The sequence below is a fragment of the Chionomys nivalis genome, chromosome 19 (assembly GCF_950005125.1).
Source record: "Chionomys nivalis chromosome 19, mChiNiv1.1, whole genome shotgun sequence".
NCBI lineage: Eukaryota > Metazoa > Chordata > Mammalia > Rodentia > Cricetidae > Chionomys > Chionomys nivalis.
The window spans coordinates 7,871,340-7,890,058 of NC_080104.1; the positions used below are offsets into that span (position 1 = coordinate 7,871,340).

At 45.0% G+C, this 18,719-nt stretch overlaps 1 protein-coding gene across 1 annotated transcript; it reads left to right on the forward strand.

The window, feature by feature from the left end:
* The first annotated feature begins 1,270 nt into the window (after positions 1-1,270).
* Positions 1,271-2,229, forward strand: LOC130862080 (elongation factor 1-delta-like). Its single transcript, XM_057751465.1, has one exon. The coding sequence runs from the start codon at positions 1,322-1,324 to the stop codon at positions 2,165-2,167; it is 846 nt and encodes a 281-aa protein (XP_057607448.1). The 5' UTR covers positions 1,271-1,321; the 3' UTR covers positions 2,168-2,229.
* Positions 2,230-18,719: the final 16,490 nt, after the last annotated feature.

Here is an 18,719-nt window from a genome sequence, read left to right on the forward strand (position 1 = left end):
ATGGCATCTTGGACAAGGTCTCACAGGACCAAGATAAGGATTAGGGCATGCTCGGGCCCAGTGACCAGCTCTACCACATTTGAAACCTGGGTCTGGTGGTTCTCGAGCTCTGGGGGACAAGGGAGCAGCACGGACAGCACAGATTGGGCAGTCTGTCACCTCAGCCAGTTGGAGGACCGTGGTTAGCATGTGACAGTGATGATTGCGGGCTTTGTCATTCCTTGCATGGTACACCTTGAAAGTCAACTCCAAGACTTCCACCTGTGGTGTCAAGGGACCTTTCTCCAAATGATTAAGTTTAGCTTTAATGTCAGGGTAGCACTGAGAAAAAAAATGAGTCATGAGTAACTGTCTGCCCTCCATGGTTTTTGGATCTAAGTTAGTATCTTGTAACAGGGCTTTAGTGAAGCATTGCAAAAATGCAGAAGGATTTTCCTTCATATCTTAAATGACCTCTGAGAGCTTATTATAGTTTACTGGCTTTAGGGTAGCCTTATGGAGACCTGTCAGAAGGCAAGTCAAAAACTGGTCCCTAGTTAAAATCCCACCTGGGATGTTATAATTCCAGTGTGATTCCCGCACAGGGATTGCTGCCTCTGCCCCCATTGGGTGTGTAGCATGTGTTTGGTGAACCTCGTCTGCATGTAATCTAGCCTGCTTCAAACTCGCCTATGCTCTTCAGGAAGTAGGTTATTATATTAGATAGGATCATATAGATATCTTGAAAGGGGATATCTAAGGCTGGGACTTAAATAGTAAAAGGCTTGGATATAAGGAAACTCCTTCCATTTGCCTGTGCGCTGACAGAGGTTAGAAAGCTTCCGCAGAATATTGGGATCAAAGTTGCCGTTAGGCAGCCACTTTAAGTTGTTATCTAAATTGTAAGGAGGCCATTTTTTGAACAAAGATGGGCAAGTGTGGGAATCTGTAAGTAGGGTGTGAAGGCCTGTGGTTTCAGGGTCTCTGAAAGGCATCCTGGGGGAGGCTGGATTGATGGTCTTGGATGGTTTGCTACCCAGAGCTGAAACTGTGAAAACCCATGAAAACAGTGACACCACAAGGCTAATAGGGGGATGTTTCCCCTCTATAGGTGGGATGTGAAATGGTGGTGAACACTGCAGGGGCTGTAGGAGAACATCCTCTAGCTACAGGAGGGGTGTTAAAGCCTAACTGGCTCCAGTCGGGGTGACTCAGAAGCCGGAGAGGACAGCGGGGACCACTGACAAGTGGCCCAAAAGAAAAGAAGAGACAAAAAGGAGAGGCAGTCCTGAGCTCGCAGTTCCAGGCTTTGGTTGCTGCATCCTTGGCTGGCGTCAGAAAAATGGCTACAAACTTCCTAGTGCACGAGAAGATCTGGTTTGACAAGTTCAAATATGACAATGCGGAGAGGAAATTCTATGAGCAGATGAATGGGCCTGTGGCTGCAGGCTCCCGCCAGGAGAATGGTGCCAGCGTGATCCTCCGTGACATTGCAAGAGCCAGAGAGAACATCCAGAAATCCCTGGCCGGAAGCTCAGGCCCTGGGGCCTCCAATGGACCTGCTGGAGATCATAGTGAGCTCATTGTACGGATTGCCAGCCTGCAAGTGGAGAACCAGAACCTTCGAGGCGTGGTGCAAGATCTGCAGCAGACCATTTCCAAGTTGGAGGCCCGGCTGAGCACTCTGGAGAAGAGTTCACCTACTCACAGAGCCACAGCCCCCCAGACCCAGCATGTGTCTCCTATGCGTCAAGTGGAGCCCCCAACCAAGAAGGCCGCCACACCAGCAGAGGACGATGAGGACAATGACATTGACCTGTTCGGCAGTAATGAGGAGGAAGAAGACAAGGAGGCGGCCCGACTACGGGAGGAGAGGCTTCGGCAGTACGCAGAGAAGAAAGCCAAGAAGCCCTCACTAGTGGCCAAATCCTCTATCCTCTTGGATGTCAAACCTTGGGATGATGAGACAGACATGGCCCAGCTGGAGGCTTGTGTGCGTTCTGTCCAGTTGGACGGGTTGGTCTGGGGGGGCTCCAAGCTCGTGCCTGTTGGCTATGGAATCCGGAAGTTGCAGATCCAGTGTGTGGTGGAAGATGACAAAGTGGGCACCGACTTGCTAGAAGAGGAGATCACCAAGTTTGAGGAGCATGTGCAGAGTGTCGACATCGCAGCTTTCAACAAGATCTGAAAATCGGAGAGTGTGTGGTTCATGTGTGTGAGGACCTGCTGAGATTAAAGACTGAGACCCCGCAAAAAAAAAAAAAAAAAAAAAAAAAAGAGAGAGAGAGAGAAAGAAAAATCTGAGGGACTCTGGGCCCCCAGTCATAGGAGGACTGACCCTGGGTCATCCAAACACAATTTTAGCTAAGGGAAGCAATCCAGAGATGAATTGAAGGGCTCAACTGTGGGTATGAGGGCCGTGGTTGGGGGCTGTTCCCCCTCTTTCTAGGAACACCAAAAGATTTCTGGGAGCTCAATGGTCAATTCCTCAGGTGTGGAGAAATGGTTAAGCTGACCAGAATAGGGGAAACTCACCAACTGAAGCCAGTGGTGTGCGTAGAGGTCACTCTCAGGCAGATAGAACATGTAGTTGTTGTGTAAAAAATACCCGGTTCTGGATCCCAATCCCAGGAGAGGTGCTCAGGGTGGGAGAGCCTCCCGAGTCTCACAGCACCAATGAAATTACCTGGTGTGAATGAGAAAGAAACATGGAACATGCAACAAACACGCTTAGGAGTTTATTGGGTGGTATACAGGCCTGGTGAAGGTAGGTGTGCAGAGGGGGGGGGTGCATCCAGCTTTTAAAAGCTTCCTAGCGCATGTGCACAGGAGGTTGACGTGACTATGTCATATGCAGATGACAGGGCTCACGCATGCACACAAGAACGTAGCTGAATCATATGTGGATGATACAACCACACCACATGTGGATCATGTGGGGCCTTTTAACATCCCTGGAGCCATTAACCTGAGGAGTTGTCCGCACATCATGGCCCTAGAACCCGGAAGTGTCAGCCTTATTGTGGCTGAAATCATAAAAGCAGCATTAGTAAGCAAGTGTTACTACATGTCCAGACTCCCCCACACTTTGTAGAAATATAACCTAGAGATGTGCTTAACAGTGCTGAAAAGGGGCCTCACTGCTACCCAGCAAAAAGAGGATAGGACAAAGCTCGTCTCAAGACCTGGGAATGGATTTTACTGTAGGTACACAGTCGAGCACATGAGGCTCAGCCCAGCAGAACAGAGGAGGCCAGAGGAGTAGCAAGTGTTTTGCTGACTGAAATCATACCGAGGTATGGATTGTTGGATCATAAGATGGACCAGACGTCATGGCTGAGATTATAGAAAGACTGGTGAGAACACTACAAATCAAGTGGAACTTACTTGTGGCCTACTACCAGCAGAGTTCAGGGAAAGCTGAATGCAAGAACCAAACCTCAAGCTAATCTGTCAGGGAGCCTGATGACTCGGGCCTCTGTTATGCCTGTGGTTACACTGCAGATGAGATGCTCCCCAGGGCCAGAGTCTCATCCTCTGAGATTCTTCCATAGCAGATCCCTTCTCCTCATAAAAGTCTCCAGAGACAGAAGGGAGATGAAAATCTAAAACCCACATTCAATTACAACTCCTAGCCATTGCCACAGCCCAATCGCACTTGTACAAGGTACTCCTCAAAGCCAAATGGAAGGGTTTCTACTCTGTGCTTCCAACCATTCCTAAAGCTTTGAAAGTCACAGGTATAGACGCCTGGATCCCTAACTCCAGGGTGAAGACTGCGGCCCTCCCTGAATGACCAGGCAGGTAGACTAAGTGGAGATCTGAGATCCCCTGTACACCCCACTGCCCTGTTTTGGCCACAGCAGAAGCACGTCAGTCTACACAGGGATGAACCTGGAGTAAACTATAGCCTTGCCCCAGTTACAGACCTAGGAGTTTACTGGTCTACCCATGGTGGAAACTTGAACTGGGCAAGAAGACCCTATTAGCATTGCTTTACTTTCATGGGTAGGAGTCTTTGCCAGCATTTAGTATGGCAGTAGTTTTTTAGCAGTAACTGTTTAGGCTTCATTAAGTCCTAATTTAAATGTAAATAGGCCTTAGATGTTATTTGATTACATTCCTAGTTTCTGGGTTGGTAGAAACTAGTGGTCTGCTAAGTTAATAGGCTTTGAAAGTTTTTTATCTATTAGTTAAAGGATATTAGTTCTGATGTAGAGATGGGCAAGGAATTCAGGGGTTAAAGCTAGCCCAAGAGAAGGACCTGCAGAATTCCAGTCTTCACATCACTGTAGTTTTAATCAGTCAATCCATTTTTATACACAGCTTCTTTCCAGGAAGTCTCATTCACATATTATATTCCTTTCTATGTGTATAAAAACTGTCATTTTATAAACATTATCTTCTTTAAATTTAGTAATTTGTAAACGCAGGCAAGAGTTGTACTGTGCCATTCCTAACAACTTAGCTGGCATCGTGGGATTCTCACATAAAACCAGAAATGTATTCTCTTCAACTGTATTCGTGAGAACCACCTGGCAGCAGTGAGGCCTCCAGTCACAGTCATGAGCTGGCATGTGAGAATGCTTCATAGCAAATGCTAGGAGTGTGTACGATGGACTCAGCCTCTCCACATTCAAACACAAATGTATCAAAGACGTCACATCTTCTATGAAGTCATCTTCCCAGCCTGGAGCAAACTGACAATTAACACTCTATCCAGGTCACAATCTCTAGTGCCATGCTTCCCTTGTCCTATTTGTAGAGCTTAAGTCTTGTCACTAGATGCAAACTAGAGTCACCTGAAGAGGGACCCTCAATTGAGGAATTGCCTGCATCAGACTGGCCTAAAGGCAAGTCTGTGGGGGAATATTCTTGACTAATGATTGATGTGGGAGTGTCCAGCCTATGTGGACAGTGCCACTCTTGGACAGGCAACAGTTGGGCTTGTAAGAGAGCAGGTTGAGCACACCATGAGGATCAGCATTCCTCCCTGGCTGCCGCTTTAGTTCCAGCCTTGGCTTCCCTTCGTGATGGACCATCACTGGAGAGTTCTGATGAGATGAACTCTTTCCTCCATCACTGCAGAGTTGGAAGATGAGTTGAACCCTTTCTTCCATCACTACAGAGTTGGAAGATGAGCTGAACCCTTTCTTCCATCACTGCAGAGTCGGAAGATGAGCTGAACCCTTTCTTCCATCATTGCAGAGTCGGAAGATGAGCTGAACCCTTTCTTCCATCACTGTAGAGTCGGAAGATGAGCTGAACCCTTTCTTCCATCACTGCAGAGTTGGAAGATGAGCTGAACCCTTTCTTCCATCACTGTAGAGTTGGAAGATGACGTGAACCCTTTCTTCCATCACTGCAGAGTTGGAAGATGAGGTGAACCCTTTCTTCCATCACTGCAGAGTTGGAAGATGAGGTGAACCCTTTCTTCCATCACTGCAGAGTTGGAAGATGAGGTGAACCCTTTCTTCCATCACTGCAGAGTTGGAAGATGAGGTGAACCCTTTCTTCCATCACTGCAGAGTTGGAAGATGAGGTGAACCCTTTCTTCCATCACTGTAGAGTTGGAAGATGAGCTGAACCCTTTTCTCCTCAAGTTGTTTTTAGTCAGTGTCCTAGCACAGCAGCAGAGAAGCAAATCAGAACAGGACTTTACTTTGCTCCATATCAATATTGTATACCACATAACGATTCCTACCTATGGGGTTTAAAAATGTAACAGTCTTTTCAGAGGACACATTTATTTTATTTTGAAGCTTATTCATGTCATTAAAGGTCTGCAACTTTGGCCTTTGTTACATACCATCCTTTTATTTTTTTAACAGTCCATCCATCTATGCTTCTGTCTGTGTGGGTTCACACATGGAGATCAGAGAACAACTAGGAGTTAATTCTCTCCTACCACTATGTGGCTTATGGGGACTGAACTCAGTTCCTCAGGCTTTGTAACAACCGCCTTTACAGGCTGAGTGGTCCCATGTGCTGTTCTTCTATTAGGCGAGTGAAACATAGCAGAGAAATGTGTTTGAGCATTTGTACTTGCTCTCATACTCACTGGGTCAGAAGACTTCATCACTGAAATGTCAACCAACACATTCTAAATTACAAAACAGGAAATGAAGTCTTACATAAAATGACATTTACACTTTTCCACTCTTCAATAAAATAATACACTGGTCAGCTTTTATTGGCACATGCCTTAGCTGGTGAAGAGACACCATGACCATGGCAATTGTTATAAAGAAAACATTTTATTGGGGCTGGCTTAAAGGTCAGAGGTTTAGTCCATTATCATCATGGAGCTGAGAGTTCGGTATCTGGATCTGCAGGCATCAGGAAGAGACAGTCACACTGGGTGGTATCTAACATCTGAGACTGCAAAGTCAGCCCCAGTGACACACGTCCTCCAACAAGGCCACACCTTCTCCAACAGGACACACCTCCTAGTGGTGTCACTCCCTGTGAGCCTATGGGGGACATTTTATTCAGACATATTTTTAATACACTTATAGAGGCAGCGTCTAAAAGGAAATTGCATCCTACTCATTGGAAGTTGGTTGGGTGCAGGATATTTTGATGTTTCTGCTGATACAAAACTCTCCTGCAGGAAATGGGTCTGAAACTGGACTCACCCTCTTTACCTGTTTTCTGGCTTAAAAGTTTTGGCAAACCAGGATTAAAGAGAACCAAAAAATGTATAGTTAGTGCTCAAAAAATTTCAAGAGTTAAAGAAATCTAGTCATTGAAAATAGTAGGTCATTTTACACATAAGGACACCAAAGAGCAGGGACATTATGTGATGGAGAAATCCCAACTGACGTGGAGAACTGATCGCAAGACTGGTTACTTAAGCAACTGTACAGAAGACAATGTGGGCTATAGAAAGTCTCAGAACCACATAATAAATGACAGATCATGAAATTCTCAGCCACCTATATAAATTTAGTTTTTAAGTGGCTTATGTTGGTTACTAGTGGACCTTCGCCAAAGAGGGGAAGAACCTCTTACTGCTGCCAAAAGCTCCCTGTGTACCTGGTGCAACCTGTTCCTCTAGCAAGTGTCCTCTGTCCTCCCTATCAGTCCCAGGACCTCCCATCTCAAATAGCAGCAGTAACAGCAGCAGACACCTGTGTACAGTGCATGTCACATACCAAGCACATGTTCGTGCACATTTAGTATTCGCCATTCAGCCTCCCATGACCCTGAAAGGCTGATGGCTCCCACTTTGTACATGAGAAAGCTGATCTCTGAAGGCTAGTAAATGGTGTGCTTTGGTGAGTCCCAAATAGAGCGAGACAAGTCTTTCCTTCCTCAGCTGTCATTCCTCTCTCTGCTCCCGTTCACACCAACACAGTGCAAAAGTTCTATGTGGCTCTGCCTCCATAGTTGTGGTGGTTTGAATGAGAATGCCCCGCAGAGGCCCATATATCTAAAGATTAGTCACCAGGGGGTGGCACTATTTGAAAGATTAGAAACATTAAGAGGTGTGGTCTTATTGGAGGAAGTGTGTCATGTCACGTCAAGCTCAGTCTCTCTCTTGGCCTGTGGGTCAGGAAGGAGCTCTCAGCTACTGCTCCTGCACCATGTCTGCCTCCACACTGTCATGCTCCCCACATGATGACAATGCAGTAACCTCGGAAAACATAAGCAAGCTCCCAATTAAATGTTTTCTTCTTTGAGTTGGCTTCAATATGATGTATCATCACAGAAATGGATTAACTAAAGAGAAGTTGGTACCAGGGAGTGGGGTATTTGCTGTGACAGCCTGGCTATGTTGATTATTATAGAATTATGGAAGACTATAGGACTTTGGACTAGAAAAGTGGCTGAATACTTTAAGTGGAGCTTACTGGGCCATTCTAGTAGAAGCATGATGATGCTGTGAGCAATATAGTTTATGGTTTCAGAGGGAAGGAACATCTAGTAAGTGGCCTAGAGACTGTTCTTGTGATATTTTGGAGAAAAATGTGCCTGCTTTCTGCCCTTGTCCAAAAAAAAAAAAATCCACCTGAGACTAAATGAAAGACTGATTTTATACTAATTGCATTGACAGAGGAGACTTCAAGACGGCCTAAGATTGGCTGTGCCATGTGGTTATTAGCGATCACTATTAAGCAATCCAGTAAGTAGGGCCCATCCATGGCTTCTGCCTCCAGATCCTGTTTGAGTTCCTGCATTAATTTTTTCACTGATGGACTGTGTAAGCTAAATAAACCCTTCCCTCCCCAACCTGCTTTGTGATCATGGTGTTTCACTGCAGGAACAGAAACCCCAAATAAGACAATATTCTTATTTCCAGCCAGCCCAGTCAAAGCATCCTTGTCACTGCTGCCTATCCTGGTCAGTCCTGGGACAACCACACACTCAGAAGAGCTGACATGGTCTACCTTCCACTCTCTCATATTGGTTCTGCTGAACACACCACGCTCATCCCTGCCCCCTGACCGTCTGTCTGCCAGGAATGCCATGTACATGCCTGGGTCCTTTCTGTGCTCATATCTCAGCACAAGTGTCAATCACAGATTTCAGACCGCCCCAACCCTCTTATATCACTCAGTTGTAGTTACTTCCTGGTGTACAGCACCCTGACAGGCCCTGGCTTGCCTAAACTATTGTTATATGGAAGTTTCCCCTTACATCAAAACCTCCAACCTGCAGGGAACTTAAGACACAGGCTGTTAAAGGGAGACAAACAGCAGGATGTCCCAGGGAGGAGGAAGCATTCCATTCCGCTGGGAAGCAACTTGGGTTTAGTTAGTCAACAGTTCAATGGCTTACAGGAAGTTTCTGAAATGGACCCGATACACTAGGCTACTCCTCCCCAAGCATCTACGCTGTGAGGACTGCTGGGAAACCCTCAGACAAGCTCAGCGCTGAGAGAAGCAGTGACCAGTCAAGCTGCCTGGGAAGAGCCCTGCACCAAGAGAGCTGCCTGGAAAGGAGATTCTTTAACATGCTGAGCGCCTTCAGATTGCTCCGTATTCTCAGAACTTCAAGCTTTCACAAGCTGTCACCTGCTTGGTGATGCAGCTGTCTGAGTCATTTCTGGGCCTGTAAGTGACCCCAGTAAAAGTCACTGGTTTCTCAAGTCGGACTTTGGAGATATTTGTACTTCAGTCTCTCCCTGGATCCATCTAGGGTGAACAAATCTTTGTCCCTATCTCCCCATGAACAGCGTCACACAACACACATGCGGAAGGGGCTCTTCTGCCTCATGCACTGTTTTACTCCCAGCACCTAGCACATGTGTCTTGATGGCATATACCACACAGCAGCCATCATTACATTGTCTGCTGAATTTTAAATAAAATTTACCTTACTTGAATTGGTTCCTTAGGGAAAGAAGGGGAGCAAACCCCTCCCCCGTTGCTTAACTTGCGAAGTGAAAGTGTTAATAAGAAATAGCAATAGAACTCTAAGACAAAGCAGAAGCCCAGGTTTTGCCACAGCCTGAGCTCCATGGAATGAGGGGTACTCAGGGCATCTCTGTCTCCCACTCTGCTTGTGGGTAGAGAATGATTGGTGATATAAATACGAAGTATGTCTAGTTCCTAGAAGGCTCTGTGACCATCAGGTTCTGACAACCAAAGCAAATTAGCATATAGTTACTGAGAAATGAAGCAATAAAGACCCTTCTGAACCCCAAGTCCCCACCTTCAAGTTGACGATGACCACTCTGCAACACAACCTCCTCAGGCTGCACAGGTGATTGACTGACAGAATAATACTTGGGCCACAGGCTGCTAGGCTGTGGAGGCCACTCAAACCCACACCCTGATCAAAGCTAGGCTTCAGACGCATGTCTGTAATGCCAGCATTGGGAAGGCTGAGGCGGGAGGACTGGGAACTGGAGAGGAGCCTGAGCTGCACAGAGAAACTGTCTCAAAAACAAAACCCAAAACAAAACAAACAAACAAAACCTAAGCAAACCAAACCAAAAAGTTTCTAGTAATCCTACAAATCAAGAAACTTAAGAGAAATGGGGACTCGAAGGTCAATAATGGGCAGGACAGAGTCTCCGTGATCCTCTGGGTTTGCACTCTCCCACCCGCGGAATGGGCCAGGAACATCCAACAAATCTCTGGGTTTGCATTCTTCCACCCGTGGAAAAGGGCCAGGACAACCCAGCAAGCCTCAGTTTGCACTCTCTTACCAGAGAAATGGGCCAAGAATCCTATACTTCTCTCCCAGAGTGGCTGGAGAAACAAATGACCAAACACTGCATAATTTAATGCTTTCTAAACAAAACGGCAACAATACACACAAGACATTGTGGCAGAAGGTATAAGCTTACAAAAGTAAACTAGTGTCAATGAAAAGCAGTTTTCCCAACAACAATTAAGTACATAAAATCAGTTCTTTGGATCAGAGCATAAAACAAAAAAGGAAGTATTTGCCTTTGTTTCCAGTGCCCCGTGACTGGCCCAGTGTCTGGTGTCCTACCAAATGATAAATGAGCAAAAAAGAATTATTTTCCAAATTTCTGTCACTGTAAAACCATCTGAGCCAGCTGATGGCCATTGTAACTTGCTCAGTGAGCCAGTTTCCCACGAGGGACAAGGACAGAGAGACCCCAGGACAATGCTGGTCTTCCCTGGACAGCTCTCACTCCTCACAGGACTCATACACATTTCTAAAGTTGCCTACACTGCTTGTTTCTTCATCTTTAAGGAACACAATGTGAACTTGAATACAATCAAACACCGTTCAACTCAGGGCCCAGTACCCTACACTAGCATGCCTCAGATGGCAGCATTTAGAGTCTAGAAGCATCCGCACCATAAAATATCCAGCCTCCAGGTTCTGCAGAGGAAACACAGTGCCATCACCAAAAGGACATCTCTGTGTGAACGACGACTGTTCCCCTCCATCCGCTCAGGAGGTGGCAGGAGTCTCTGCTGTGGGAATTTTTTTTTTTATTCTTTTTTAATTAAAATTTCCACCTGCTCCCCGTTTCCCATTTCCCTCCCCTCCTCCCAAATATTGCCCCCTCCCCCCAGTCCCCTCCCCCTATCCCCACTCCTCTTCTCCTCCCCCCACACCATTCCCCCTCCCTCTCGACACTGGAGAACAGTCCAAATTCTCTGCCCTGCGGGAAGACGAAGGTCTTCTATCTATGTCCAGGAAGGTGAGCGTCTAAACAGGCTAAGCACCTACAAAGCCAGTTCATGTATTAGGATCGAAACCTAGTGCCATTGTCCTTGGCTTCTCATCAGCCTTCATTGTCCGCCATGCTCAGAGAGTCCAGAATCAACCCATGCTTATTCAGACCCAGACCAGCTGGCCTTGGTGGGCTCACAATAAATCAGTTCCACTGTCACAGTGGGTGGGTGCATCCCTCGTGGTCCTGGTTTCCTTGCTCATGTTCTCCCTCCTTCTGCTCCTCATTTGGACCTTAAGAGCTCAGACCGTTGCTCCAAACTGAGACTCTGTCTCTACCTCGATCCATCGCCAGATGAAGGTTCTAAGGTGATATGCAAGATATTCATCAGTATAGGATAGGGTCATTTCAGGTTCCCTCTCTTTAGTTGCCCAAGGTACCAGCTGGGGACATCTCCCTGGACACCTGCTAACCCCTCTAGAGTCAAGTTTCTTGCCAACCCTAAGATGGCTCTCTTAGTTAGGATATATACTTCGCTGCTCCCGTATCCTCCTTTCCTATATCCCAACCATCCCAATCCCCCGAGCTCCTCCCATCCTCCCCTTCTCATGTTTCTCATCCCATTTCCCCTTTGCCCCTTGCCACCTCACCCGCAAGTTCCCAGTTTTTGCCCTGCAATCTTGTCTACTTCCCCTCTCCAGGCGGATAACTATATGATTTTCTTTGGGTTCACTTTCTTATTTAGCTTCTCTAGGATCACAAATTATATGCTCAATGTCCTTTATTTATGGCTAGAAACCGATTATGAGTGAGCACATCCCATGTTCCTCTTTTGGGGTCTGGGATACCTCACTCAGGATAGTGTTTTCTATTTCCATCCATTTGCACGCAAAATTCGAGAAGTCATTGTTTTTTACCGCTGAGTAGTACTCTAATATGTATATATTCCACACTTTCTTCATCCATTCCTCCATTGAAGGGCATCTATGTTGTTTCCAGGTTTTGGCTATTACAAACAATGCTGCTATGAACATAGTTGAACAGATACTTTTGTCATTTGATGGGGCATCTCTTGGGTATATTCCCAATAGTGGTATTACTGGATCTTGGGGTAGGTTGATCCTAAATTTCCTGAGAAATCGCCATTCTGACAGGTGTAAGATGGTATCTCAAAGTTGTTTTAATTTGCATTTCCCTTATCGCTAAGGAGGTTGAGCATGACCTTAAGTGTCTTTTGGCCATTTGAATTTCAAGATTGCAGGGCAAAAACTGGGAACTTGCGGGTGAGGTGGCAAGGGGCAAAGGGGAAATGGGATGAGAAACATGAGAAGGGGAGGATGGGAGGAGCTCGGGGAATTAGGATGGTTGGGATATAGGAAGGGAGGATACGGGAGCAGCGAAGTATATATCCTAACTAAGAGAGCCATCTTAGGGTTGGCAAGAAACTTGACTCTAGAGGGGTTAGCAGGTGTCCAGGGAGATGTCCCCAGCTGGTACCTTGGGCAACTAAGGAGAGGGAACCTGAAATGACCCTATCCTATACTGATGAATATCTTGCATATCACCTTAGAACCTTCATCTGGCGATGGATCGAGGTAGAGACAGAGTCTCAGTTTGGAGCAACGGTCTGAGCTCTTAAGGTCCAAATGAGGAGCAGAAGGAGGGAGAACATGAGCAAGGAAACCAGGACCACGAGGGATGCACCCACCCACTGTGACAGTGGAACTGATTTATTGTGAGCCCACCAAGGCCAGCTGGTCTGGGTCTGAATAAGCATGGGTTGAAACTGGACTCTCTGAGCATGGCGGACAATGAAGGCTGATGAGAAGCTAAGGACAATGGCACTAGGTTTCGATCCTAATACATGAACTGGCTTTGTGGGTGCTTAGCCTGTTTAGACGCTCACCTTCCTGGACATAGAAGACCTTCGTCTTCCCGCAGGGCAGAGAATTTGGACGGTTCTCCAGTATCGAGAGGGAGGGGGAATGGTGTGGGGGGAGGAGAAGAGGAGTGGGGATAGGGGGAGGGGACTGGGGGGAGGGGGCAATATTTGGGAGGAGGGGAGGGAAATGGGAAATGGGGAGCAGGTGGAAATTTTAATTAAAAAAGAATAAAAAAAAAAAACCAGAGAAGTCGATCAATGGAACCGAGTAGAAGACCCTGATTTTAACCCACAAACATATGAACACCTAATTTTTGATAAAGGAGCTAAAAGTATTCAATGGAAAAAAGAGAGCATCTTCAACAAATGGTGTTGGCAGAACTGGTTGTCAATGTGTAGAAGAATGAAAATAGATCCATATCTATCACCATGCACAAAATTCAAGTCCAAATGGATTAAAGACCTCAATATTAGTCTGAACACACTGAACCTGATAGAAGAAAAAGTGGGAAGTACTCTACAACATATGGGTACAGGAGATCACTTCCTACGTTTATCCCCAGCAGCACAGACATTAAGGACAACATTGAATAAATGGGACCTCCTGAAACTGAGTAGCTTCTGTAAAGCAAAGGACACTGTCACTAAGACAAAAAGGCAACCCACTGACTGGGAGAAGATCTTCACCAACCCTGCAACAGACAAAGGTCTGATCTCCAAAATATATAAAGAACTCAAGAAACTAGACTTTAAAATGCTGTGGGAATTCTGAGCTCGAGGTTCCCTCTGGCTGGAGGAGGAGATCCGAGTCCAGAATGTCTCCGAGGCACCGTTTCCTCTCAGTTAAAGCAGTTGGCAGCCTGTCATTAGGACTTGAACTCAGGGAATGCAGAGCAAACGTTACATAGTAATTTTTCTTTTGTTTTAATGATGCGTGTGTGGTGTGTAAGTACATGTGTGCACCCTATGTACACATTCGTGGGGGCCAGAAGAATGCATCTCGTATTTTCCTCTCATGCTCTCCACCATAGTTTTTGAGGTGTACTCACTGAACCTGGAGTTTGCTGTTTTGGCTAGGCCACCTGGCCATCAAACTCCAGAATTTTACCAGTCTCTTGCCCCGCCCCCGCCAGTGCTGGAGTTGCATGCTCAGCTTTTGCACAGGAGTTAGGGATTTGAACCCTAGTCCTATTGCTTTCTCAGCAAGCCACCTTTCCTATAGAGTCATCTCCTGGGCCCAACAGGTGGAGTTGTACACTGTACTTGTCCTACAAACTCAAGGAAAGGGTAAGCCCCTTAGAGCCAGGCTTTAATCCCAGCACTTGGGGGGCAGAGGCAGGTGGATTTCTGTAAGCTCAAGCTTCAGCATGATCTTCAGAGTGAGTTCCAGGGAATCCAGAACTACACAGAGAGACCCTGTCTCAGTACACAGACAGACAGACAAGACTATAATGAAGAAGTTGAAGAGGTCCATCCAGGTATGCTACAGCCTGGCAGAAAGGTCTCATCATTTCAGCAAGTCCCTGCTCTGAGGTTGGGCTGTCCCCAGCTTCTTCCATCTTCTTCACATTTGGGACAACACAAATTAGAAATGTCTTCCTACAAAATAGTAACCAGATCCAAATTTTATCACTGTAGTTTTCTGATTCCTCAGCACTGAAATAGTGTAAATACTATTAGAATTTATACTAATCACCTCTCTTTATCCTAAATATGGATAAAATGAACATCTGCAAAGCCCCATAGCTTTAGTCAGTAACACCTGAGATGACAACTCCACCCCCAAGATGAATGGTGATTCCTGCAGGCCAAAACTGGCTGCTTTGGTATTTTATGGGCCTGACAACCTTGATTGACTGATGTGCTGTCATGGCTGTGTCCCACCACAAAGTTACAGTTTAGTGTTGAAAATGAGATAGCCTGACCCATAAGGTCTAAAGTATTTACTACTTGGACCTTTAAACGGTGTTGCCAACGCTGGCTCCATTTGTTTCTCTCTGCCTCCACACACCACAAGAAGTGCAGTGCACGCCTGTGAAATAGCCCATTTCTCTCGTTACAACTAGGCAGTTTCATTTTCATAAAGAAACCCTAAAAGCCCTGCATTTACACATCAGCATTTCTGTGTGTTCAGAAAAATTCAGATTCATCATTAATGGGAAAGCGTATATTCCCAGATGTCTAAACTTACACCACTGAACTAATTTTACATACGTCTCAAAAGGAATAAAAGTCTGAATGAAAGCTGAGTCGACAAACACAGAACCCTAAATTCTGAACAGTCCTCTGAGACACAGGGTCTCCTTGTATTCAAAATGAAAGCCCTCAGACAGTGCAATTTCTGATTACCTTTGCGGAAGTGTACAAGAACACCTTTTGTTGGGTTCATAAAGATAAAACTAAGCTAAATATATCTGAATATGTATAATACAACTCAAAAGAAGCAACAACAAATATCCACTCTGTGTTTTTAGCAGAAATGGGTTACTCACCAATACAAAGAGCAAGGGCTGCCTACTCTCCAGCCCTCCAGGCAGCAGGTAGCTGAGCGTGACGGGCAAAGACTGTGTCGAGGGCAACGAGCTCATCCGCCTTCCTGTCTCACTCTCAGTGCTGCTCTCGTGAGTGAGGAGGTGTTTCCAAAGCAGGAAGAGCTAAGACTTTGACAGAGAGTGAGGAAAAGCGGAAGCCATTCATCAGCTAAGTTCCAGTACGCCTTGAGCACACACCTGTGAGGCGAGCTCCTTTAATCGATACTGCGATCCCTTTACCAAAACAGCCAATTCACAAATTCACACCAAGACAAGACAAAATGCTAAGTACTGCTCTAATTTTTTAAAATGTGTTTATCTTGTATCTTTCTCAGAAAATTTCAGAACAGGAAAATGGAATTTCCCTGACTGTCACAGGGACCAGCATCGCCCAATGCCTCTTTTATAGGTCAGTCACGAGTATGTGCAAACAGCCTGGCCATCATCACTCTCCAAGGGCCACAAACGTGGCATCTCAGGACACCTGTCATTCTCTCCAAATGGCCAGCTTTCCTGTGGGGTTTCCTGATGCCTTTGACAATAAGCTAAACCAGGTTATTACATTTTCTCTTTATAAAGTAGCAGAACTAGTTTCCTCTGTGATGCAGCACCGTGGCTATCTGAAGCACAAATTATCACGGCTCTCGCGAAGCGCTATGAACCTCCCTGAGGTACCCGACACATCCAACGACATTTAACAGACTGGTGGTGCACGTCCTGACGCCAACCTGCTGCCTTTCTCAACCGAGCTTGACAGACCTCCACCCTGTCACCAGACCAAGTCTCTGAGAATCTAAGGTCACCCAAGACTGACAGTTCACCTGGTTAGAGTAAGGTGACACAAAGTGCTGGCTGTGCACCCCACGAAGCAGCCTGAGCACAGATGCTCCCATAGGACCTCGAAGTAACCCGGAAATCAAGATGTGAGCACTGACCGTGATGCTCCCTGGGAAAATGTAACTGAAATTTAAAATCATTTTAGAGAAAGTGGAAAATGGTAGAGTATTTTAGGGATGGATGAAAAAGACTTTTGTTTGTGGGGCATTTATGTGTTGGTCAGCCACCAAAGCAAGCAATGGCCTAATTTTACCTGGCTATAGTTCTGCCACCACTCAGAGCTGAGTCAACATACCTGCACAGTATAAAGTGTGTGACAACCAGTGCTACCAAATATAGCCATGTGTTGCCAGTAAGGACAGCACATTCTGAGACATCATAGGACATATCCACACAATAGTGTAAGTGCATGATGTAGGTTAATCTCTGGAAGTGGTCTCTGGATATAATCAGGAGGCAGAGACAAACAGGAGCTATATGAGACTGCCTTGGCATAACATGGTACATGGCTTCATAGAAAAGGTGGGTTTGTGTTGTAGGAGGCCACATGCTCATTTTCCCGGCTGCCCAGACTTCTGAAATAACCACACAGAAACTGTATTAATTAAATCACTGCTTGGCCCATTAGCTCTAGCTTCTTATTGGCTAACTCTTACATATTAATTTAACTTATCTCCATTAATCTGTGTACCCACATGGCTGTGGCTTACTAGGTAAAGTTCTGGCATCTGTCTCCGGTGGGGCTACATGACTTCTCACTGACTCTGCCTTCTTTCTCCCAGCATTCAGTTTAGTTTTCTTCACCTAGCTGTACTCTGCCTAATCAGGCCAAGCCAGTTTCTTTATCCATTAACCAATCATATTCACAGCATACAGAGGGGAATTCTGTTTAAAAAGGAAGGTTTTATCTTTAACATAGTAAAATTACATATAACAAAACAGGTGTCAAGTAAGAATTATAGTTACAATATTTATATCTACTTTATCTTTTATCATATCTAAGGATATGATAAAACTGTATTTTTCAACTCCATCAAAGACCCCAGAAGATATAATTTTACCTAAGTAAACAGAAAGTGCATTATAAGCAACTTCCAAAACTCTAGAATTGACAGAGACATCTTGCTGCCTGGACAGTCACCCAAAGTTCTTCTGTAATGTTGGGGCACCCATCTTCAGCCTACAGGCCCATAGTATCCAGCAGACTTCCATGAAGCAGGAAATTTCAAAGACAGTTCTGCCTACATTGGTAGTTTGTCAGTCACTTTCTTCTGTGTCCTGCAGAATGTCTGGCAGTTTCTTTCATGAAACAGGAACCCCAAAGGACTGTTTCACCTCCTTTAGGCAGCTTCAGCAGTCATTTCTCTGTGGGTTCTGCATGTCCAGTTCATACAGCATAGCATCAAGCAGTTCAGGCAAGAGCAGTTTCTTGCCCAGATGTCTAACAAACTCCATGAGAAGCCTCTTGGATACCCATCATCCTCTTGAAGTATATTGCACATGTATACATCTCTAATAAAAAAAATCAGAGCTGACTTTGGAGTTAGATGATGGTTCTATCCTTCTCTAAATCTAAGCATGTTGTTAAAAGAAAAATTCAGAATTTCTGTCTCACGTCAGGAGCCATCTGATATGGGACAGAAAGAAGATAGATTTTAAGGAAATATTTTACTTTTCTCCATGTCCATTTTGTTATATCATATCTTTTGTTGAATATATGTCTATATGAATGATGTTTAAGTTTTCAACAATGATCAGTAGATTTTCCTGCAATAATCTTTGAAGTTTTCAGGAAAAAGATGGGGCTCCACAACAATGACTCCACCTGGTTAATATGATATCATGATGCTGATAGTGCTACTATGAGACTGATTTTTGGGTACCAGCTGAGAAAATGGTGCACCTTCTTACAATGTTCTGGCCAGAACTCCAAATAAGAACAGCAACAACAAAAATCCCCTATTAACTAACTACTTGGAGACCATTTATAATTATACAAAACAACAATCTTAAAACTTAACCATCATTTTACTTTTACAGGATCCCATAGAAAGAACATTGTCTCCATGACAGGTGGAAGCAATTCTAGAAAGCAACATCCCCTCTCCCAACAAAAATTGTCCTCACAGTTAGAGACACCATTGAGGGGTTGATTATTACTCATATAGGGTTGGGGCAGAAATTATGTAGGCTCAGAGACATCAAAAAAAAAAAAAAGAAGGAAAACTAAATGGGATAATAGGTAGATTAGTGTGAACTTACACTAATAATAATAATAATAATAATAATAATAATGAAATAGTGTAAATACTTGTGAGCTATTATTTATAGACAATTCACATTGGTATAGAATTTTATATATTGACACAAATTCAAATTATAT